At 37.7% G+C, this 18,274-nt stretch overlaps 1 protein-coding gene across 10 annotated transcripts in view; it reads left to right on the top strand.

Annotated features, from left to right (window-relative positions):
* CCDC66 (coiled-coil domain containing 66) overlaps positions 1-18,274 on the top strand; it is a 50,608-nt gene that overhangs the window by 9,728 nt on the left and 22,606 nt on the right. For 4 of the 10 annotated variants that reach the window (XM_040246403.1, XM_040246404.1, XM_040246406.1 and 1 more), the window contains exons 5-8: positions 1,137-1,302; positions 2,870-2,977; positions 4,402-4,537; positions 5,528-5,629. In XM_040246403.1, coding sequence (XP_040102337.1) covers positions 1,137-1,302; positions 2,870-2,977; positions 4,402-4,537; positions 5,528-5,629 — 512 coding nt within the window. The remainder of the gene's footprint in view (positions 1-1,136; positions 1,303-2,869; positions 2,978-4,401; positions 4,538-5,527; positions 5,630-18,274) is intronic. The other 6 variants (XM_040246405.1, XM_040246408.1, XM_040246411.1 and 3 more) reach the window with 5 other exon arrangements.

Raw genomic sequence — 18,274 nt, forward strand, 5'->3', positions numbered from 1 at the left:
GACAGCACTGTCTTTTTAACCAATATAAAACACTCACTTTGAAGTAGTAGAGTATTATATGCCTTCTATTTTACTAATTAGGGCATTGCATTATATTTTTAAAAGCCTTCTAGTTTCAGCTTTAAGGATTTGTTACTATGAGTAGAAATATTATTAAAATTTTGTTGGGCAACAGTGACATAAATAAAAATAAAATTAACAGTCACCAGAAAGAGGGCCCACAACTGGTTTGGGGACCAGGTAGCTCCTTGACACTCCCATAGGGCTCAAACTGGAGTAATTTACCTCCTCTTGGGGTAGATTATTCTTTGTAAACTGAGAGTGCTAGCTTTTATCTTAAAAGTTTCTAAAAGTTTATTATTTTAAAAATATTTTTGTGTAATTATTTGGCTGCACTGTCTTAGTTGTGATGCATGGGATCTTTAGTCTGTTTTCAGTTGTGGAGTGCGGGATCTCTAGTTGGGCAGTGGGATTTAGTTCCCTGAGGAGGGATTGCACCTGGGTCCCCTGCTTTGGGAGCTCAGAGTCTTAGCCTCTGGACCACCAGGGAAGTCCTTTTTTTTTAATATGTATAAATTAATTTTTATTGGAGTATAATTGCTTTTAAGGTTTCCCAGGTGGCTCAGTGGTAAAGAATTTTTTGAGCCAAGCATATGTGCCCTATATAAAATATTTGGAATAGATATATACAATAGTCCATGGAAAAGTTCTGCAGTGATTGATTTCCCAGCTAAATGAGAAAAATAAGGACAAGTAATGAGTTTTTTTTCTAAATCTATTTGCATTTGTTCTCCTTTAAGTTGTGATTTGTGTTATTTATATTATTTGTAAAAGTTTTGTTGGCAAGAGTAATGGAGGTTTCTTCCCTCGTTGTTGTTGCTTGTTTTCTAAGTTGAAATAAAAGTTTGTATGGCTATGGCCATACCTCTGGGCCATTTAACCTCTGAGACTCAGTTTCCTTTTTTAACAAAAAAGGAATTGTAATACCCACTGCAAGAACTGCTGTAAGAAGTAATTAATTAAATAATGTGTAAAGCAGTATTTTAAAAAAAAATTGTATAGCAGTATATCAAGATAAGGTATTATAATAGATGCAATTTTAGTATTAATTTTAAAACATGCATTTTGCCTTGTAGGTCAGTATAGTCTAAATTTAAACAACATTCCTGATCAGCCAAAGGATGAGAACATCATGGGACTTCTCCAAAAAACTGAGACTGTTTCATCTATTCAGGATGAAAGCAAATCTGCTTTAAATAAAAATCAGGTGACATCTAATCAGTGTGAGCAGAAAATTTCCACGTATGTAACTCATATCTGTTACTGTGGGGTCATCTTGGGAATATGATTTTACTTTTCTTTGATTTGTATGTGAAATATTTATTCTGAAGACTAGAGCTATTTAATGTTTTATTACTTAATATTTATGGAGTAAGTTTATAAACAAAGCTAGTGGAGGTGATGGAATTCCAGTTGAGCTATTTCAAATCCTGAAAGATGATGCTGTGAAAGTGTTGCACTCAATATGCCAGCAAATGTGGAAAACTCACCAGTGGCCACAGGACTGGAAAAGGTCCATTTTCATCCAATCCCAAAGAAAGGCAATGCCAAAGAATGCTCAAACTACCGCACAGTTGCATTCATCTCACACGCTAGTAAAGTAATGCTCAAAATTCTCCAAGCCAGGCTTCGGCAGTACGTGAACCGTAAACTTCCAGATGTTCAAGCTGGTTTTCGAAAAGGCAGAGGAACCAGAGATCAAATTGCCAACATCCGCTGGATCATCAAAAAAGCAAGAGAGTTCCAGAAAAATATCTATTTCTGCTTTATTGACTATGCCAAAGCCTTCGACTGTGTGGATCACAATACACTGTGGAAAATTCTGAAAGAGATGGGAATACCAGAGCACCTGACCTGCCTCTTCAGAAACCTATATGCAGGTCAGGAAGCAACAGTTAGAACTGGACGTGGAACAGACTGGTTCTAAATAGGAAAAGGAGTATGTCAAGGCTATATATTGTCACCCTGCTTATTTAACTTATATGCAGAATACATCATGAGAAACGCTTGGCTGGAAGAAGCACAAGCTGGAATCAAGATTGCTGGGAAAAATATCAATAACCTCAGATATGCAGATGACACCACCCTTATGGCAGAAAGTGAAGAGGAACTAAAAATCCTCTTGAAAGTGAAATAGTGAAAAAGTTGGCTTAAAGCTCAACATTCAGAAAATGAAGATCATGGCATCCGGTCCCATCACTTCATGGGAAATAGATGGGGAAACAGTGGACACAGTGGCTGACTGTGGGGAGAGGGGATAGTATATTAAAAAGCAGAGATACTACCTTGCCAACAAAGGTCCGTCTAATCAAGGCTATGGTTTTTCCAGTAGTCATGTATGGATGTGAGAGTTGGACTGTGAAGAAAGCTGAGCACCGAAGAATTGATGCTTTTGATCTGTGGTGTTGGAGAAGACTCTTGAGAGTCCCTTGGATTGCAAGGAGATCCAACCAGCCCATCCTACAGGAGATCAGTCCTGGGTGTTCATTGGAAGGACTGATGCTGAAGCTGAAACTCCAGTATTTTGGCCCTCTCATGGGAAGAGTGGACTCACTGGAAAAGACTCTGATGCTGGGAGGGATTGGGGGCAGGAGGAGAAGGGGATGACAGAGGATGAGATGGCTGGATGGCATCACCGAGTCGATGGACATGAGTTTGAGTGAACTCCGGGAGTTGGTGATGGACAGGGAGGCCTGGCGTGCTGCTATTTATGGGGTCGCAAGGAGTCGGACATGACTGAGAGACTGAACTGACGTTTATAGAAATGTATAATAAGGTTTCTGTTATTTTTTTTTATGTTTTGTCTTAGAGAGAATGTATGGAAACCAGCTGACATATTCAGTACTCTGGGAGAAAGAGAACGTGATAGAAGTTTATTGGAAGCAAAAAAAGCCCAGTGGAGGAAAGAGCTTGGTAGGTAATTATATTAATAGTTTTGTTATCTAAGGAATATATATTGAGGATGAAATTCATCTTTCAGTATATTATCCAAAATCTTATTTTATATCATTCACCATCTAGAGTAGTTCTCTGCAAATGGCATAATAAACTTTATGATTTCGCATTCCTTTTTGTTAGGTCTTTTTTTTTTAGTGCTCTGGTGTTCATCCAAAGCCACGGATAAACATTAATATCAGTGTCATTCTGGAGCTCAAACAAACAAACGTTTCTTAACATTTCTGATTTCCTGAGAAGCCATTTTCACATTTTTCCATTACAGAAATTTGTATAGGTTGAAAATGGTTTTATTTAAAAATGTTTCATTTCAAAAGTTAAAACTTTCTGATCAACAATCATCAGTAGGATATCAATCAGTATATCCCCTGTAAAAACAAGCTTATTTCTCTTTTGCAGTCTGTGGATATCATAATAAAATAATTTATAATTTGTGTTAAGTTGGATTTTAAGGTAACTGAGACAATAATGAAGAAACTCGTGTTACTTCTTGGGCTAGACTTAGGGTCCAGGTACGAGAGCTTGAAAAATACTGAAGTAATAGTTGTACTTCTTAGAAACAGTTTTACTACTAAAAGCATGAAGATGGAATTCATTGTCCACTGAACTGGAAAGTTTCTAGTTAGTCATAGTCCTGCCAGGACAGGTGATCTAGAAAAAGAGATAAGCAGAAGAAACTGGGAGTGAATTGCTGTTGGAAGTCAAAGTAATAGAAGAGTGAAGAAATTAAATAAATGTATAGTAACGGTATCAGAATGTTTGGAGATCAGATTTGTGTTTTTATCATAATTCAGCTTTAAATGTTTTGATACAAATTTGGACACATGATTTTATGTATTTTATTTTTCAGCAGTTATGAATAATAATGCCTGACATTTTTAAAATACTTTGTATGAGGCCCTGTACTGAGAATAAGCACTATTATTAATCTCATTTTGCAAAGTGAAAAGGGGGTTTAGAGGAGTAAACATCAGTTTTCCCACAGTCACACAGCAGGGAAGTGGTTGACCTTCAGTTTGAACCCAGGTTTTTCTGACTTCACTGTTCTAGCCTTTAAGTCTGTTAGTAATAATTGAATGAATTGAATTACCAAAGAATAGAAGCTCACATATTTAGCATAATATAAAATATGTTATTCTGAAAAATTGCTCCTTATTTATAATCATAGTAAAACAAACATTTTACATTCATTTATGCCATACTTAAATTTGTTTCTGATTAAATATTTTATTTCATATCTCTTAGAATTCTCTCTGTCTTGTGAGTTAACCTCCTTCCTCAAAAACAATTTTGAGTAGATCTTCTTAAACATTTGCACTCTTTAAGAAGGTCATGATTTGTTTACGTGATTTTTTTTTTACAGTTTTTACATATTTTTTAAAAAAGGACATTATTTACAGATGAACAGGTTGCTTTAAAGAAGAAAGAAAAAGAAGCTTCTGAAAAATGGAATAATCCATGGAAAAAATCTGAAAGTGATAAAATAGAATGGGAAAAACTTCAAATTCTGGATCATTCTAAGGTAAGAGCATCAAAATCAGGCATTTATGGAATGTAAGATACCTTAACTGCAGTTTTTTAATGCTAAGCCTTGTTTATATCATAAAGCTTATTTTTGAAGCTTACTCAGTTTTTAAAAACCTCACTCTGCATTTGATGTTTTAAAATGTTATTTTGAATTAAAGTATGACCTCAACTACTCTGTATCCTATAAATAATCTTACTATATACTATAATATAAACCTACTATATTGTAGGTGAGTATAGAGGTTCCTGGCACCTCCTTGAGGCTCCTCTAAGAGATCTTCATGATGTTTTCAGTTCAGCTCAGTCATGTCTGACTCTTTGTGACCCCATGGACTGCAGCACGCCAGACTTCCCTGTCCCATCACCAGCTCCTGGAGCTTACTCAGACTCATGTCTATCGAGTCAGTGAAGCCATCCAACCATCTCATCCTCTGTCATCCCCTTCTCCTCCCGCCTTCAATCTTTCCCAACATCAGGGTCTTTTCCAGTGAGTCAGTTCTTCGCATTAGGGGGCCATAGTATTGAAGTTCCAGCTTCAGCATCAGTCCTTCCAATGAATATTCAGGACTGATTTCCTTTAGAATGGACTGGTTGGATCTCCTTGCAGTCCAGGGGACTCTCAAGAGTCTTCTCCAACACCACAGTTCAAAAGCATCAATTCTTTGGCACTCAGCTTTCGTTATAGTCCAACTCTCACATCCATATATGACTACTAGAAAAATCATAGCCTTGACTAGACAGACCTTTGTTGGCATGATGTTTTACATGATCACAAAATCCTACCATGTTAATTCCCTACTATATTAATGCAAATAAATTGACGATGTGGCATCCATTACAAGGTTATCAAGTCAGACATAAGTGATTGCTGATCAAACAGAAGTATATACTGTGTGTCCCTCGGGAAGTGCTTTAGGAACTTCAAATTCCTTATGTGTTTAATATTAGACAAAAAAAGTACCCTTGTTTTTCTATTTATTTTTAGACTTCTGCCTGCTCTTCTAGCATTCTGTCACAGTCTCCCAGTCAGGTAATGGCGATCCATGCTGATGGGCCCTCACTGCCTCGAGCTAGTCAGATTTCACAGGTAAGTTCTAAGTGTCATTATTGTAAATACATGAACCCTTTCACATCGATTGCGGTGAATCTCAGTACTCTTTTTTTAAAAAATTATCTGTTAACTTTACTGAGTACAGTATGCTCCTTAAATTTTTTAAAAAAGTTATCAACTATTTCTTTTTTTTTCCTTCCTAGTGAACAATTTACATTTAGCAAATGCATTCTGAAAATAAGGTAGTAAACTAAAGATATCATTCTGGTGATAGAAATTTTCAGTACTGGTAGATTTCTTACAGAATACATCTGTTGAGGTTGTTTGCATGGCAGCTTTTTTCTGCTTCATGTGGGACTGACTTCCCTACATCAAATAATTTTATAGGCTACTCAAATTATTAACATGAATTACATTTTTCTGTGTTCCCTGTGTTCCCCAAAGCGCTTTGACTAACTGTTACAAGGCAATCCACTGGTCTTGCTGGCAATAATTTCAGAAAATTCTGTAGTTTTGGATGACAATTATAAGTTTTTAAACTTTAGAACTTGATGCATGCAGATACTACTAAAAACTACAAATAAAACTACTCATGAAGTTAAGAATTAGTTGCAAGCTTGTTTACTTTTCAACATTAGTATTGAAAAGAACTTTAATGCTAAAAATATTAAGTACTTCTATTACTGAAATGTTGGTTGAAGTGTCAGTGTGTTGCTTATTTTGCATGGCTTTTTAGATCATTTATTATCCAGGAGTAATCCCTACTATATTAATGCAAATAAAGAATTAACCATTTGAGGTGATTTTGCCTTTTTTTTTTTTTTTTTAATGATAACGTTTGTCTTTTCTTTTGTAATCTAGAAAACCAGTAAAGTTGTTTATACTGTGGAGTCAGAAGTAGGGGTTGGGAGTGGGAGAAAGACTAGAAAGGAAAACATAAACTAAATCTAGGACTGAACAACCAAAGATTAGGGTATGATTATGTTTGCATATTTTTACTATTTAAATATAGTTTTTAATGTATTTTAGTGTAAATGTAGTTAAGATAATGGAGAGGTACTACTGAGGGGACATGAACTAACTGGGTAACAAAAAAAAAATCCCCCTTTAATACTTGAAAGATATTGGTTTCATAAATCACAGCCACAGCCACAAGCATTTCTTTTATTTGAATGAATATTAAGTTAACGTCTTCATGTAACTGAGGAGAAATTCAGTTGTAGGCAGAATCATCAAGGCCAGTTTTGTTAAAACAGGAGGTAATGCATGTAAAGTGCGTAGGACAGTGACTGATGTAACAAGTGCTGAATGAAGGTTTGCTGTAGTTACAATTTTCAAAGCACAGGACCATTCTGAGCCCTGAGGCTGTTAGAAGTCAGTCCTCTCACCATCTTCCTTTCTCCTCCTCTTGATTCTCAATCTTATTCCTCCTTCCCCAGTTGAATGGTCCTGTATTCTCTTTCCTGTATTGTTCAACTTAAACATTCTTTTACGCTCTGCAACTTAAAATTTCTTACTGTGTTTCTAAGAAATATTTCACTTATAGCCTCAGCCTTTTTGACAATACCTCACTTTCTGGTGACAATACCTCACCGGAAACCTTGGCTTTCTCTAATGACTATACCCTTCCCTGGGAAGCCTTTTATTAAGAAGAGTATATTCTTTCATACTCTCTAACATGGGATAGAAGGTGTGGTTATCATTCTGCTAGCTTCCTATTGCTACCACCAGACCGTAGTTCTGCAGTTGGACAACAAAATATTCTTCTAATTTTTACCCTTTTTTTGGTGGCAAAATATACATAACATAAAATTAATCATTTTGGGACTTCCCTAAGCAGTCCAGCAGTTAATAAGACTCAGCATTTTCACTGCTGTGGGCCTTGGTTCTGTCTCTGGTTGGGGAACTAAGATCCTACAAGACGTGTCATATGGCCAAAAAAATACAGTATTAATCATTTCTAAGTATATACTATGCCAAAGCCTTTGACTGTGTGGATCACAATAAACTGTGGAAAATTCTGAAAGAGATGGGAATACCAGACCACCTGACCTGCCTCTTGAGAAACCTGTATGCAGGTCAGGAAGCAACAGTTAGAACTGGACATGGAACAACAGACTGGTTCCAAATAGGAAAAGGAGTATGTCAAGGCTATATATTGTCACCCTGCTTATTTAACTTATATGCAGAATACATCATGAGAAACGCTTGGCTGGAGGAAGCACAAACTGAAATCAAGATTGCCAGGAGAAATATCAATAACCTCTGATATACAGATAACACCACCCTTATGGCAAAAAGTGAGGAAGAACTAAAGAGCCTCTTGATGAAAGTGAAAGAGGAGAGTGAAAAAGTAGGCTTAAAGCTCAACATTCAGAAAACTAAGATTATGGCATCCGGTCCCATCACTTCATTGGAAATAGATGGGGAAACAGTGGACACAGTGGCTGACTTTATTTTGGGGGGCTCCAAAATCACTGCAGATGGTGATTGCAGCCATGAAATTAAAAGATGTTTATTCCTTGGAAGGAAAGTTATGACCAACCTAGACAGCATATTAAAAAGCAGAGACATTACCTTGTCAATAGAGGGCTGTCTAGTCAAGGCTATGGTTTTTCCAGTGGTCATGTATGGATGTGAGAGTTGGACTGTAAGAAAGGCTGAGCGCTGAAGAATTGATGCTTTTGAACGGTATTGTTGGAGAAGACTCTTCAGAGTCCCTTGGACTGCAAGAAGATGAGTCGTGGGTGTTCATTGGAGGAACTGATGTTGAAGCTGAAACTCCAACAGTTTGACCACTTGATCAGAAGAGCTGACTCATTTGAAAAGACCCTGATGCTGGGAAAGATTTAGGGTAGGAGGAGAAGAGGGCGATAGAGGATGAGATGGTTGGATGGCATCACTGACTCGATGGACGTGGGTTTGGGTGAATTCCGGGAGTTGGTGATGGACAGACAGGGAGGCCTGGTGTGCTGCGTTTCATGGGGTCGCAAAGAGTTGGACAGGACTGAGGGACTGAACTGAACTGAAGTATACACTCAAGTGGCATTAAATGCATTCACATTGTCTTGCAACCATTGCCACCATCCATCTCCAGAATGTTATCATTCCAAACTGAAACAGTACCCATTAAACAGTAACTCCCCATTTCTCCCTCCCCTTAGCCCCTGGCAACTACCATTCTACTTCCTGTTTCTATGAATTTGACTATTCTCAGTATAATTAAGTGGACTCACATGGTATTTGTCCTTTTGTGTCTGACATATTCCACTTAATGTTTTCAGGGTTCATCCGCGTTATAACATGTATCAGAATTTAATTCCTTTTTTCAGGTTGAAATACCATTATATGTATAATGCTGCATTTTGTTTATCCATTTATCCAAATGTTGATGCACATTTAAATTGTTACCACCTTTTGGCTATTGGACATAATGCTGTTATGAGCCTTAATGTACAAATAATCTTTCCACATCTGTATTTTCAATTCTTTTGGATCTATATCTGTAATTAGAGTTGCTGGATTATATGGTAATTTTTTTTTTTTTTAAGTTAAAAAAAATTTTTTTCTTTCTTTTTTTTGGGGGGGGTCTGCTCTCGGTCTTTGTTGCTGTGCGAGCTTTCTCTAGTTGCGGTGTGGTGTGCAGGTTGCTCATTGTGGTGGCTTCTCGTTGCAGAGCATGGACTCTAAGGTGCATGTGCGCTTCAGTAGTTGCAACATGGGGGCTCAGTAGTTGTGTGTGGGCTTAGTTGCTCTGCAGCATGCGGGTTCTTCCTGGATCAGGGACTGAACCCATGTGCCCTGTATTGGCAGGTGAATTCTCAACCACTGCACCATCAGGAAGGTCCCTTTGTGTTATCTTTTTATGTTAAATTTTTACCAATTTTAATTTGAAATTTTTATTTTTAATTGTTACACTGTTTGCACAGTTGCTTCACTATTGTCCATTCCTGTCAGCAGTGCACAAGGGTTCTGATTTCTCTACATCTTCACTAGCACTTGTTTTTTCTATTCTTTTCAGTAATAGCCATCCTAATGAATCTAATTGTAGTTCTGATTTACATTTCGCTAATGACTCATGATGTTGAACATTTTTTCATGTGCCTGTTGGCCATTTGTGTATCTTCTTTGGAGAGATGTCTATAAGTCTTTTGTCCATTTTTAAATTAGATTTTATTGTAGAACTTTACATATTCTGGCTATTAACTCCTTATCAGATACATAGTTTACAGATATTTTCTTCTGTTTCATGAGTTGCCTTTTCACTTACTTCATAGTGTCCTTTGATATATAAAAGTTTTAAATTTTGATGAAGACCATTTTATCTATTTTTTTGTTCTTGCCTGAGCTATTGGTGTCATATCCAAGAAATCATTGCCAAATCTAACATTGTGGAGTTTTTTTCCTGTAAGTTTTCTTCTACAGTAGTTTTATAGTTTTAGTCTTTGATCTATTTTGAGTTAATTTTTCCATATGGTGTAAGGTAAGCATCCAAATTCATTCTTTTGCATGTGAATATCCAGTTTTCCCAGCACCAGATTGTTCTTTCCCCATTGAATCATCTTGGCACCCTTGTCAAAATTCATTAAACTGTATATGAAAGGATTTTTTTCTGGGCTCTCCATTCTATTCAACTGTTCTGTATGTCTGTATGCCACCATGTCAGTATTTTGATTACCATATCTTTGTAGTAAATTTTAAAATCAGGATGTATTAAGTCCTCCAATTTTGTTTCTTTCTTTTTTTTCCCCAATATTGTTTTTGCCTAGTCAGGGTTCCTTTTCATATGTGTTTCAGGATGAATTTTTCCATTTCTGCAAAAATCATCAAAATTTTCATAGGGAAATTTTCTTTCATTTCAAGTTTTGATTCTTTAGCTTACTTTAGGTAATCCTGACAATATGAAGCCTTCCTATCCATGCAGGTAGAATTTCTTTCTATTTCTTTGTGCCTTTAATTTCCATCAGTAGTGTTTTGTAGTTTTCCGTGTACATGTATTTGGCCTACTTATTTAAAAGTATTTTACTCTTAGTATTTGGTGCTGTTGTACATGGAATTGTTTTCTTAATTTTGTTTTCCTGGGTTATTCATTTTTAGTGTGTAGAGATGCAACTGATATTTTCTCTTGGTTTTATATCTTGCAACTTTGCCAAATTTGTTTTAGTCTAATAGTTTTGTGTGTGTGTGTGTAGACTTTTGAAGGTCGTGGTTATTGTGCATCATGTGAGTTTGATTTGGATCCTTTTTGGTATTATGCTTTCTTAATGTGTATACACAAACAGTGGTCCACATTAATGCCCAGGGTATTCATATATGCATTATCGTCACTGAATCATGTATCTCTATCTTTCCCTTTTTTGACTTTTCAACTCTCTGACTTATGTTACAGAATATTTCTGACACACAAAAGGATGTATTGACCTTAAAAAACAAAAGAGCCAATTATTTTGCTAACAAGATGAGTTTATTTGGGAATAGTAGAGAATTATAATTTGGGATAAGCCAATGATGACAAACCACAGGCAAGTTTGGAGAACACAGGAGATGGACTTCTTTTATAGAGGAAAGGAGAAAATTGGGGAGGGTTGTGGTGGCTGTAGGTGATGGAAAGCTTGTTGCTGGTCAGAAGAAAATTTTGTTTGGGTCTGTAAGCTATGGTGAGTCATACATGAGTGACAGATCCCCCTTCAGAGCTTCCTGATTCCATTTTAAATGAGGTTTCCTTTATTCATTTTCACAGACACAAAGGATAATCCATAACACATCTCTATCTATGTCCTGTACCAAAAGAAGTCATTATAGCATAGTCAGAGTTCAGGGAGAATTTCTATAGATTTACACCAGTTACAGGATGGGACTTTTTTGAAGTTTTTATATCTTTTTATTGAAATATAGTTGCTTTACAGTGTTGTGTTAATTTCTGCTGTACAACAACATGAATCAGCCATGTTGTTTTTGTTCAGTCATCAAGTCATATTCGCCCTCTGCAACCCCATGAACTGCAGCATGCTAGCCTTCTTTGTCCTTCTCCCTGAGATTGCTTAAACTCATGGCCATTGAGTCAGTGATGCCTTCCAACCACCTTACCCTCTGTTGCCCTCTTTTCCTTTTGCCGTCAATCTTTCCCAGCATCAGGGTCTTTTCTAATGAATCATCCCTTTGCATCAGGTGGCCAAAGTATTGGAGCTTCAGTCCTTCCAATGAATATTCAGGGTTGATATACTTCAGGATTGACTGTTTTGATCTCCTTGCTGTCCAAGGGACTCTCAAGAGTCTTCTCCAGCAATGCAGTTCTGAAGCATCAGTTTTTCGGTGTTCAGCCTTCCTTATAGTTCAACTCTCACATCCATACCTGATACTAGAAAAAAAGATAGCTTTGACTAGATGGACATTTGTTGGTAAAGTGATGTCTCTGCTTTTTAATATGCTGTCTAGGTTTGTCATAGCTTTTTTTGCAAGGAGCCAAGCATCTTTTAATTTCAGGGCTGCAGTCACTGTCCACAGTGATTTTGGAGCCTGAGAAATAAAGTCTGTCACTGTTTCCATTTTTTCCACATCTAGTTGCCATGAAGTGATGGGACCAGATGCCATGATATTCATTTTTTCAATGTTGAGTTTTAAGCCAGCTTTTTCACTCTCCTCTTTTACCTTCATCAAGAGGCTCTTTAGTTCCTCTTCACTTTCTGCCATTAGGGTGGTATCATCTGCATATCTGAGGTTATTGATATTTCTCCTGGCAATCTTGATTCCAGCTTTGATTCATACAGCCTGGCATTTCTCATCATGTACTCTGCATATAAGTTAAATAAGCAGATGGCAATGTACAGCCTCGATGTACTCCTTTACCAGTTTTGAAGCAATCTGTTATTCCATGTCCAGTGATAACTGTTGCTTCTTGTCCTGCATACAGGTTTCTCAGGAGGCAGGTAAGATGATTGGGTGTGCCCATCTCTTTAAGAATTTCCCATAGTTTGTTGCGATCCATACAGTCAAAGTCTTTAGCATAATCATGAAGCAGAAGTAGATTTTTTTTTTAAATTCCCTTGCTTTTTCTGTGATCCAGCAGATCATAGAAATTGGCAGTTTGGTCTCTGGTTCCTCTGCCTTTTCTGAACCCAGCTTGTGCATCTGGAAGTTCTCAATTCACATACTGCTAAAGCCTAGCTTGAAAGATTTCGAGCATAATCTTGCTAGCATGTGAAATGAGTGCAATCGTATGGTTATTTGAACATTCTTTGGCATTGCTTTTCTTTGGGATTGGAATGAAAACTGACCTTTTCTAGTCCTGTGGCCACTGCTGAGTTTTCCAGATTTGCTAGCATATTGAGTGCAGCATTTTCACAGCCTCATCTTTTAGGACTTGAAATAGCTCTGCTGGAATTCCATCACCTCCACTAGCTTTGTTCGTAGTGATGCTTCCTAAGGCCCACTTGACTTCACAGTCCAGGACATCAGGCTCTAGGTGAGTGACCACACGATTGTGGTTATCTGGGTCACTAAGAACTTTTTTGTATAGTTCTTCTGTGTATTCTTGCCACCTCTTCTTAATCTCTTCTGCTGCTTCTTGCTGTTCTGTCCTTTATTATGCCCATCTTTGCATGAAATGTTCCCTTAGTATCTCTGATTTTCTTAAAGAGATCTCTAGTTTTTCCCATTCTATTGTTTTCCTCTCTTTCTTTGCATTGTTCATTTAGGAAGACTATCTCTCCTTGCTATTTTCTGGAACCCTGCATTCAAATGGGTATATCTTTCCTTTTCTCCCTTGCCTTTTGCTTCTTTTCTTTTTTTAGTTATTTGTAAGGCCTCCTCAGACAACCACTTTGCCTTCTTGTGTTTCTTTTTCTTGGGGATGGTTTTGGTCACCACCTCTTGTACAGTGTTATGAACCTCTGTCCATATTTCTTCGGGCATTCTGTCTGCCAGATCTAATCCTTGAATCTATTTATCACCTCTACTGTGTAATAAGGGATTTGATTTAGGACATACCTAAATGGCCTAGTGGTTTTCCCTATTTTCTTCAATTTGAGCCTGAATTTTGCAATAAGGAGCTAATGGAATGAGCCACAGTCAACTCCAGGTCTTGTTGTTGCTGACTGTATACAGCTTCTCCATCTTCAGCTGCAAAGAATATAATCAGCCTGATATTAGTATTGCCCATATGGTGATATTCATGTGTAGAGTTATCTCTTGTGTTGTTGAAAGATGGTGTTTGCCATGACCAGTGCGTTCTCTTTACAAAACTCTGTTAGACTTTGCTATGCTTTATTTTGTACTCCAAGGCCAACTTTGCTATTATTCCAGGTATCTCTTGACTTTCTACTTTTGCATCCAGTCCCCTATGATGAAAAGAACTTTTGTTATTGTTGTTGTTGTTCTAGAAGACATTGTAGGTCTTCATAGAATCGTTCAGCTTCTTCAGCATTAGTGTTTGGGGCATAGACTTTGATTACTATGATGTTGAATGGTTTGCCTTGGAAACGAGCCCAGATCATTTGGTCTTTTTTGAGACTGTATCCAAGTTTGCATTTCAAACTCTTGTTAACTGTGAGGGCTACTCCATTTCTTCTAAGGGATTCTTGCCCATAGTAGTAGATGTAGTGGTCATCGGAATTAAATTTGCTCATTCCTGTCCATTTTATTTCACTGATTCCTAAAATGGCTATGTTCACTCTTGCCATGTCCTGCTTGACCACATCCAATTTACCTTGATTCACGGACCTGACATTCCAGGTTCCTATGCAGTATTGTTCTTTGCAGCATCAGACTTTACTTTCACCACCAGATATGTCCACAACTGGGCGTCATTTCCACTTTGGCTCAGCATCTTCATTCTTTCTTGAGCTGAAAGAACATAGTCTGAACATTCTTTCTTGAGCTATTTCTCTGTTCTTCCCCAATAGCATATTGGATACCTACTGACCTGGGAGGTTCATCTTTCAGTGTCATATCTTTTTTGCTTTTTCATACTGTTCATGGGATTCTCAAGGCAAGAATACTGAAGTGGTTTGCCATTCTCTTCTCCAGTGGATTACATTTTGTCAGGCCCTGACTAGCAGGGCCATGCCCTTCAGCTGTTTCACGTAGCTGGAGGACATGCCCAGTGGCATGGTTGTACCACTGCTGGTCCTCTTGAATGTGTGAACCTTCACCTGTCACTGGATGTTGGTCAACATGTTGCCTGGGGGCCTGGGCAAAGGCCCTCCTGGAGTTGTTGGCTGGAACCAGTCAACCCTGAAATCCAAAGATGCTTGCTCCTTGAAAGAAAAGCTATGACCAACGTTAACAGCATATTAAAAAGCAGACATTAATTACTTCCCTGACAAACATCTGTCTAGTCAAAGCTATGGTTTTTCCAGTAGTCATGTATGGATGTGAGAGTTGGACCATAAAGAAAGCTGAGCACCAAAGAATTGATGCTTTTGAACTGTGGTGTTGGAGAAGACTCTTGAGAGTCCCTTGGACAGCAAGGAGATGCAACCAGTCCATCCTAAAGGAAATCAGTTCTAAATATTCATTGGAAGCACTGATGCTGAAGCTCCAATACTTGGACTACCTGATGCGAAAAACTGATGTATTTGAAAAGACCCTGATGCTTGCAAGACTGAAGGTAGGAGGAGAAGGGGACGACTGAGGATGAGATGGTTGGATGACATCACGGACTCAATGGACATGAGTTTGAGCAAGCTCCGGGAGTTGATGATGGACAGGGAGGCCTGGCGTGCTGCAGTCCATGGGGTCGCAAAGAGTCAGACATGACTGAGTGAACTGTACTGGACCCATGTTTTGATTGGATTGTTTTTTATATTGAGCTCCATGAGCTGTTTGTATATTTTGGAGATTGATTATTCCTTTATATGTTTCATTTGCAAATATTTTCTCTTATTCTGAGGGTTGTCTTTTCATCTTGTTCATGGTTTTCTTTTCTTTGTTTCTATTTCATTTATTTCTGCTCTGATCTTTATGATTTCTTTTCTTCTACTGAATTTGGGTTTTACTTGTTCTTCTTTCTCTAGTTGCTTTAGGCGTAAGGTTAGATTGTTTATTTGAGATTTTTCTTGTTTCTTGGGGTGAGATTGAATTGCTATAAACTTTTCTCTTAGAACTGCTTTTGCTGGGTCCCATAGGTTTTGGGTCATCGTCAGTGTCATTTCATTGTCATTTGTTTCTGTGTATTTTTTAAATTTCCTCTTTAATTTCTGTAGTGATCACTTGGTTATTTATAGCATCACACTGTTTAGCCTGTGTGTGTGTGTGTGTGTGTTACAGGTTTTTTTCCCCTGCAGTTGATTTGTAATCTCATAGCATTGTGGTTGGAAAAGATGCTTGATAAAATTTCAGTTTTCTTAGGTTTTCCAAGGCTTGATTTGTGACTCAAGATATAATCTATCCTGAAGAATGTTCCATGTGCTTTTGAGAAGAAGGCATATTCTTCTGCTTTCAGTTGTAATGTCCTATAAATAGCAATTAAATCTATCTGGTCTATTGTGTCACTTAAAGCTTGTGTTTCCTTGGTTTCTGCCTGAATTATGTGTCCACTGGTGTAAGTGGGGTGTTAAAATCTCCCACTCTTACTGTGTTACTGTCAGTTTTTCTTTCTAGGGTTGTTAGCATTTGCCTTATGTCTTGAGGTGCTCCTATGTTAGATGCATAAATATTTATGAATATAAATTTATATATAAAAGATATAAAAATTATATTTTCTTCTTCAGTTGATTCCTTGATCATTATGTAGTATCCTTATCTCTTGTGGCAGTTTTTATTTTAGGCTATTTTGTCTGATAAGAACATTGCTGCTCCAGCTTTCTTTTGCATGGAGTGTCTTTTTCCACCCTCTTACTTTCAGTCTGTATGTGTCTGAAGTGAGCCTATACACAGGTTTTGTTTAGTATCCATTCAGTCAGTCTATGTCATTTGGTTGGGGCATTTGATCCATATACAGTTAAAGAAATTACTGATGTATACTTTCCTGTTGCCATTTTCTTAATTGTTCGGGATTTGGTTTTGTGGGGTTTTTTATTCCCTTGTGTTTTCTGCCTCGAGAAGTTCTTTTAGCATTTGTTTAAAGGCAGCTTGGTAGTGTTGAATTCGGAGTGTTTGATTGTCTGGAAGGCTTTTCATTTCTCCATTAAATTTGAATGAGATCCATGCTGGGAAGAGTCATCTTGGTTGTAGGTGTTTTCATCACTTTAAATACATCCTGCCACTCCTTTTCCGGCCTGCAGAGTTTCTGCTGAACAATTAGCTGATAGCCTTATGGGGATTCCCCTGTATGTTATTTTTTGCTTTTCCCTTGCTGCTTTTCATGTTTTTTTGTGTGGTTTTTTTTTTTGTATTTAATTTTTGTTAGTTTGATTAATATATGTCTTGATGTGTTTCTTCTAGGATTTATCTTGTTTGGGACTCTTAAAAACCTGTCACAATGCAGTAGAATAAAAATGGGATGCATAGAACCTTTATATTCCATCTGTTGTCTGGTTACTTTAGAGTCATGGGAAGAGTGTGAATTATGAAGCCCTTTCCACAATAGAAATGGGTTTTGTCTAAGTTATGCTGCTGCTGCTGCTGCTAAGTTGCTTCAGTCGTGTCCGACTCTGTGTGACCCCATAGATGGCAGCCCACCAGCCTCCCCCATCCCCTGGATTCTCCAGGCAAGAACACTGGAGTGGGTTGCCATTCCCTTCTCCAATGCATGAAAGTGAAAGGTCAAAGTGAAGTCGCTCAGTCGTGTCCGACTCTTAGTGACCTCATGGACTGCAGCCTACCAGGCTCCTCTGTCCATGGGATTTTCCAGGCAAGAGTACTGGAGTGGGGTGCCATTGCCTTCTCCGAGGAGAGGTAAATATCTAAGTTATAACCTTGTCCAAATACACTGAGAGCCTAATTTCAGAAGAAATAAATACCATAGCCTGACCAGAATGAACCAGTCCTAGCTAAAGCTTCCCTTTGCCTCTCTCTACAGGGCAGTCTTGGATTCAGCGGATCCCCATTTCAGTCCTCCAAAATTGAACTTTATGGAAAAAGTCTTCTTCATTTTTGAAGACTGAGTGGGGTGAATTCCACTCATGGTCCAGTGGTTAGGACTCCTTGCTTCTTCTGCACGAGTTCAGTACCAGTCAGGGAACTTAAGTTCCCACATGCTGCACAACTGAAAAAAAAAGGACAAACAACTGATTGGGTCTCTTTGCCTTATCAGAAAGATTTAATAATTAAACAAGAAAGTTGAATTGTTTGATGGCCTGTTAGGATCCAAGTGTACTACATACTTCATATGCCTGTGAGTTCCTTTTTAGAGTAAGAGGCAGAACTTGGTATTGACAACAACTAAACAGGTGGAAGAGAGCACTAGAGTCGTTGTGTGTGCAAGTTACCCATAACACTAGGCCTGAGTGTTGGTGGGAGTCTAAAGTGGTATAGCCATTATGAAAAAGAGTATAGAACTTCCTCTAAAAATTAAAAACAGACCTACCGTACAGTCCACCAGTTCTATTTCTGTTTTTTTTTTTCCTCTGGAAAAATCCCACTAAATCAGAAAGATATATGCACCCCATGTTCATTTCATCATTGATTACTGTAGGGAAGATATAGAAGCAACCTAAGTGTCTGTCAGTAGATGAATGGATAAAGATTTGGTACATGCATTTGGCCATAAAAACAAATGAAATCCTGTTGTTTGTGAAAACA

This window comes from Oryx dammah, unplaced genomic scaffold (genome assembly GCF_014754425.2).
Source record: "Oryx dammah isolate SB20612 unplaced genomic scaffold, SCBI_Odam_1.1 HiC_scaffold_9, whole genome shotgun sequence".
NCBI classification, from domain to species: domain Eukaryota; kingdom Metazoa; phylum Chordata; class Mammalia; order Artiodactyla; family Bovidae; genus Oryx; species Oryx dammah.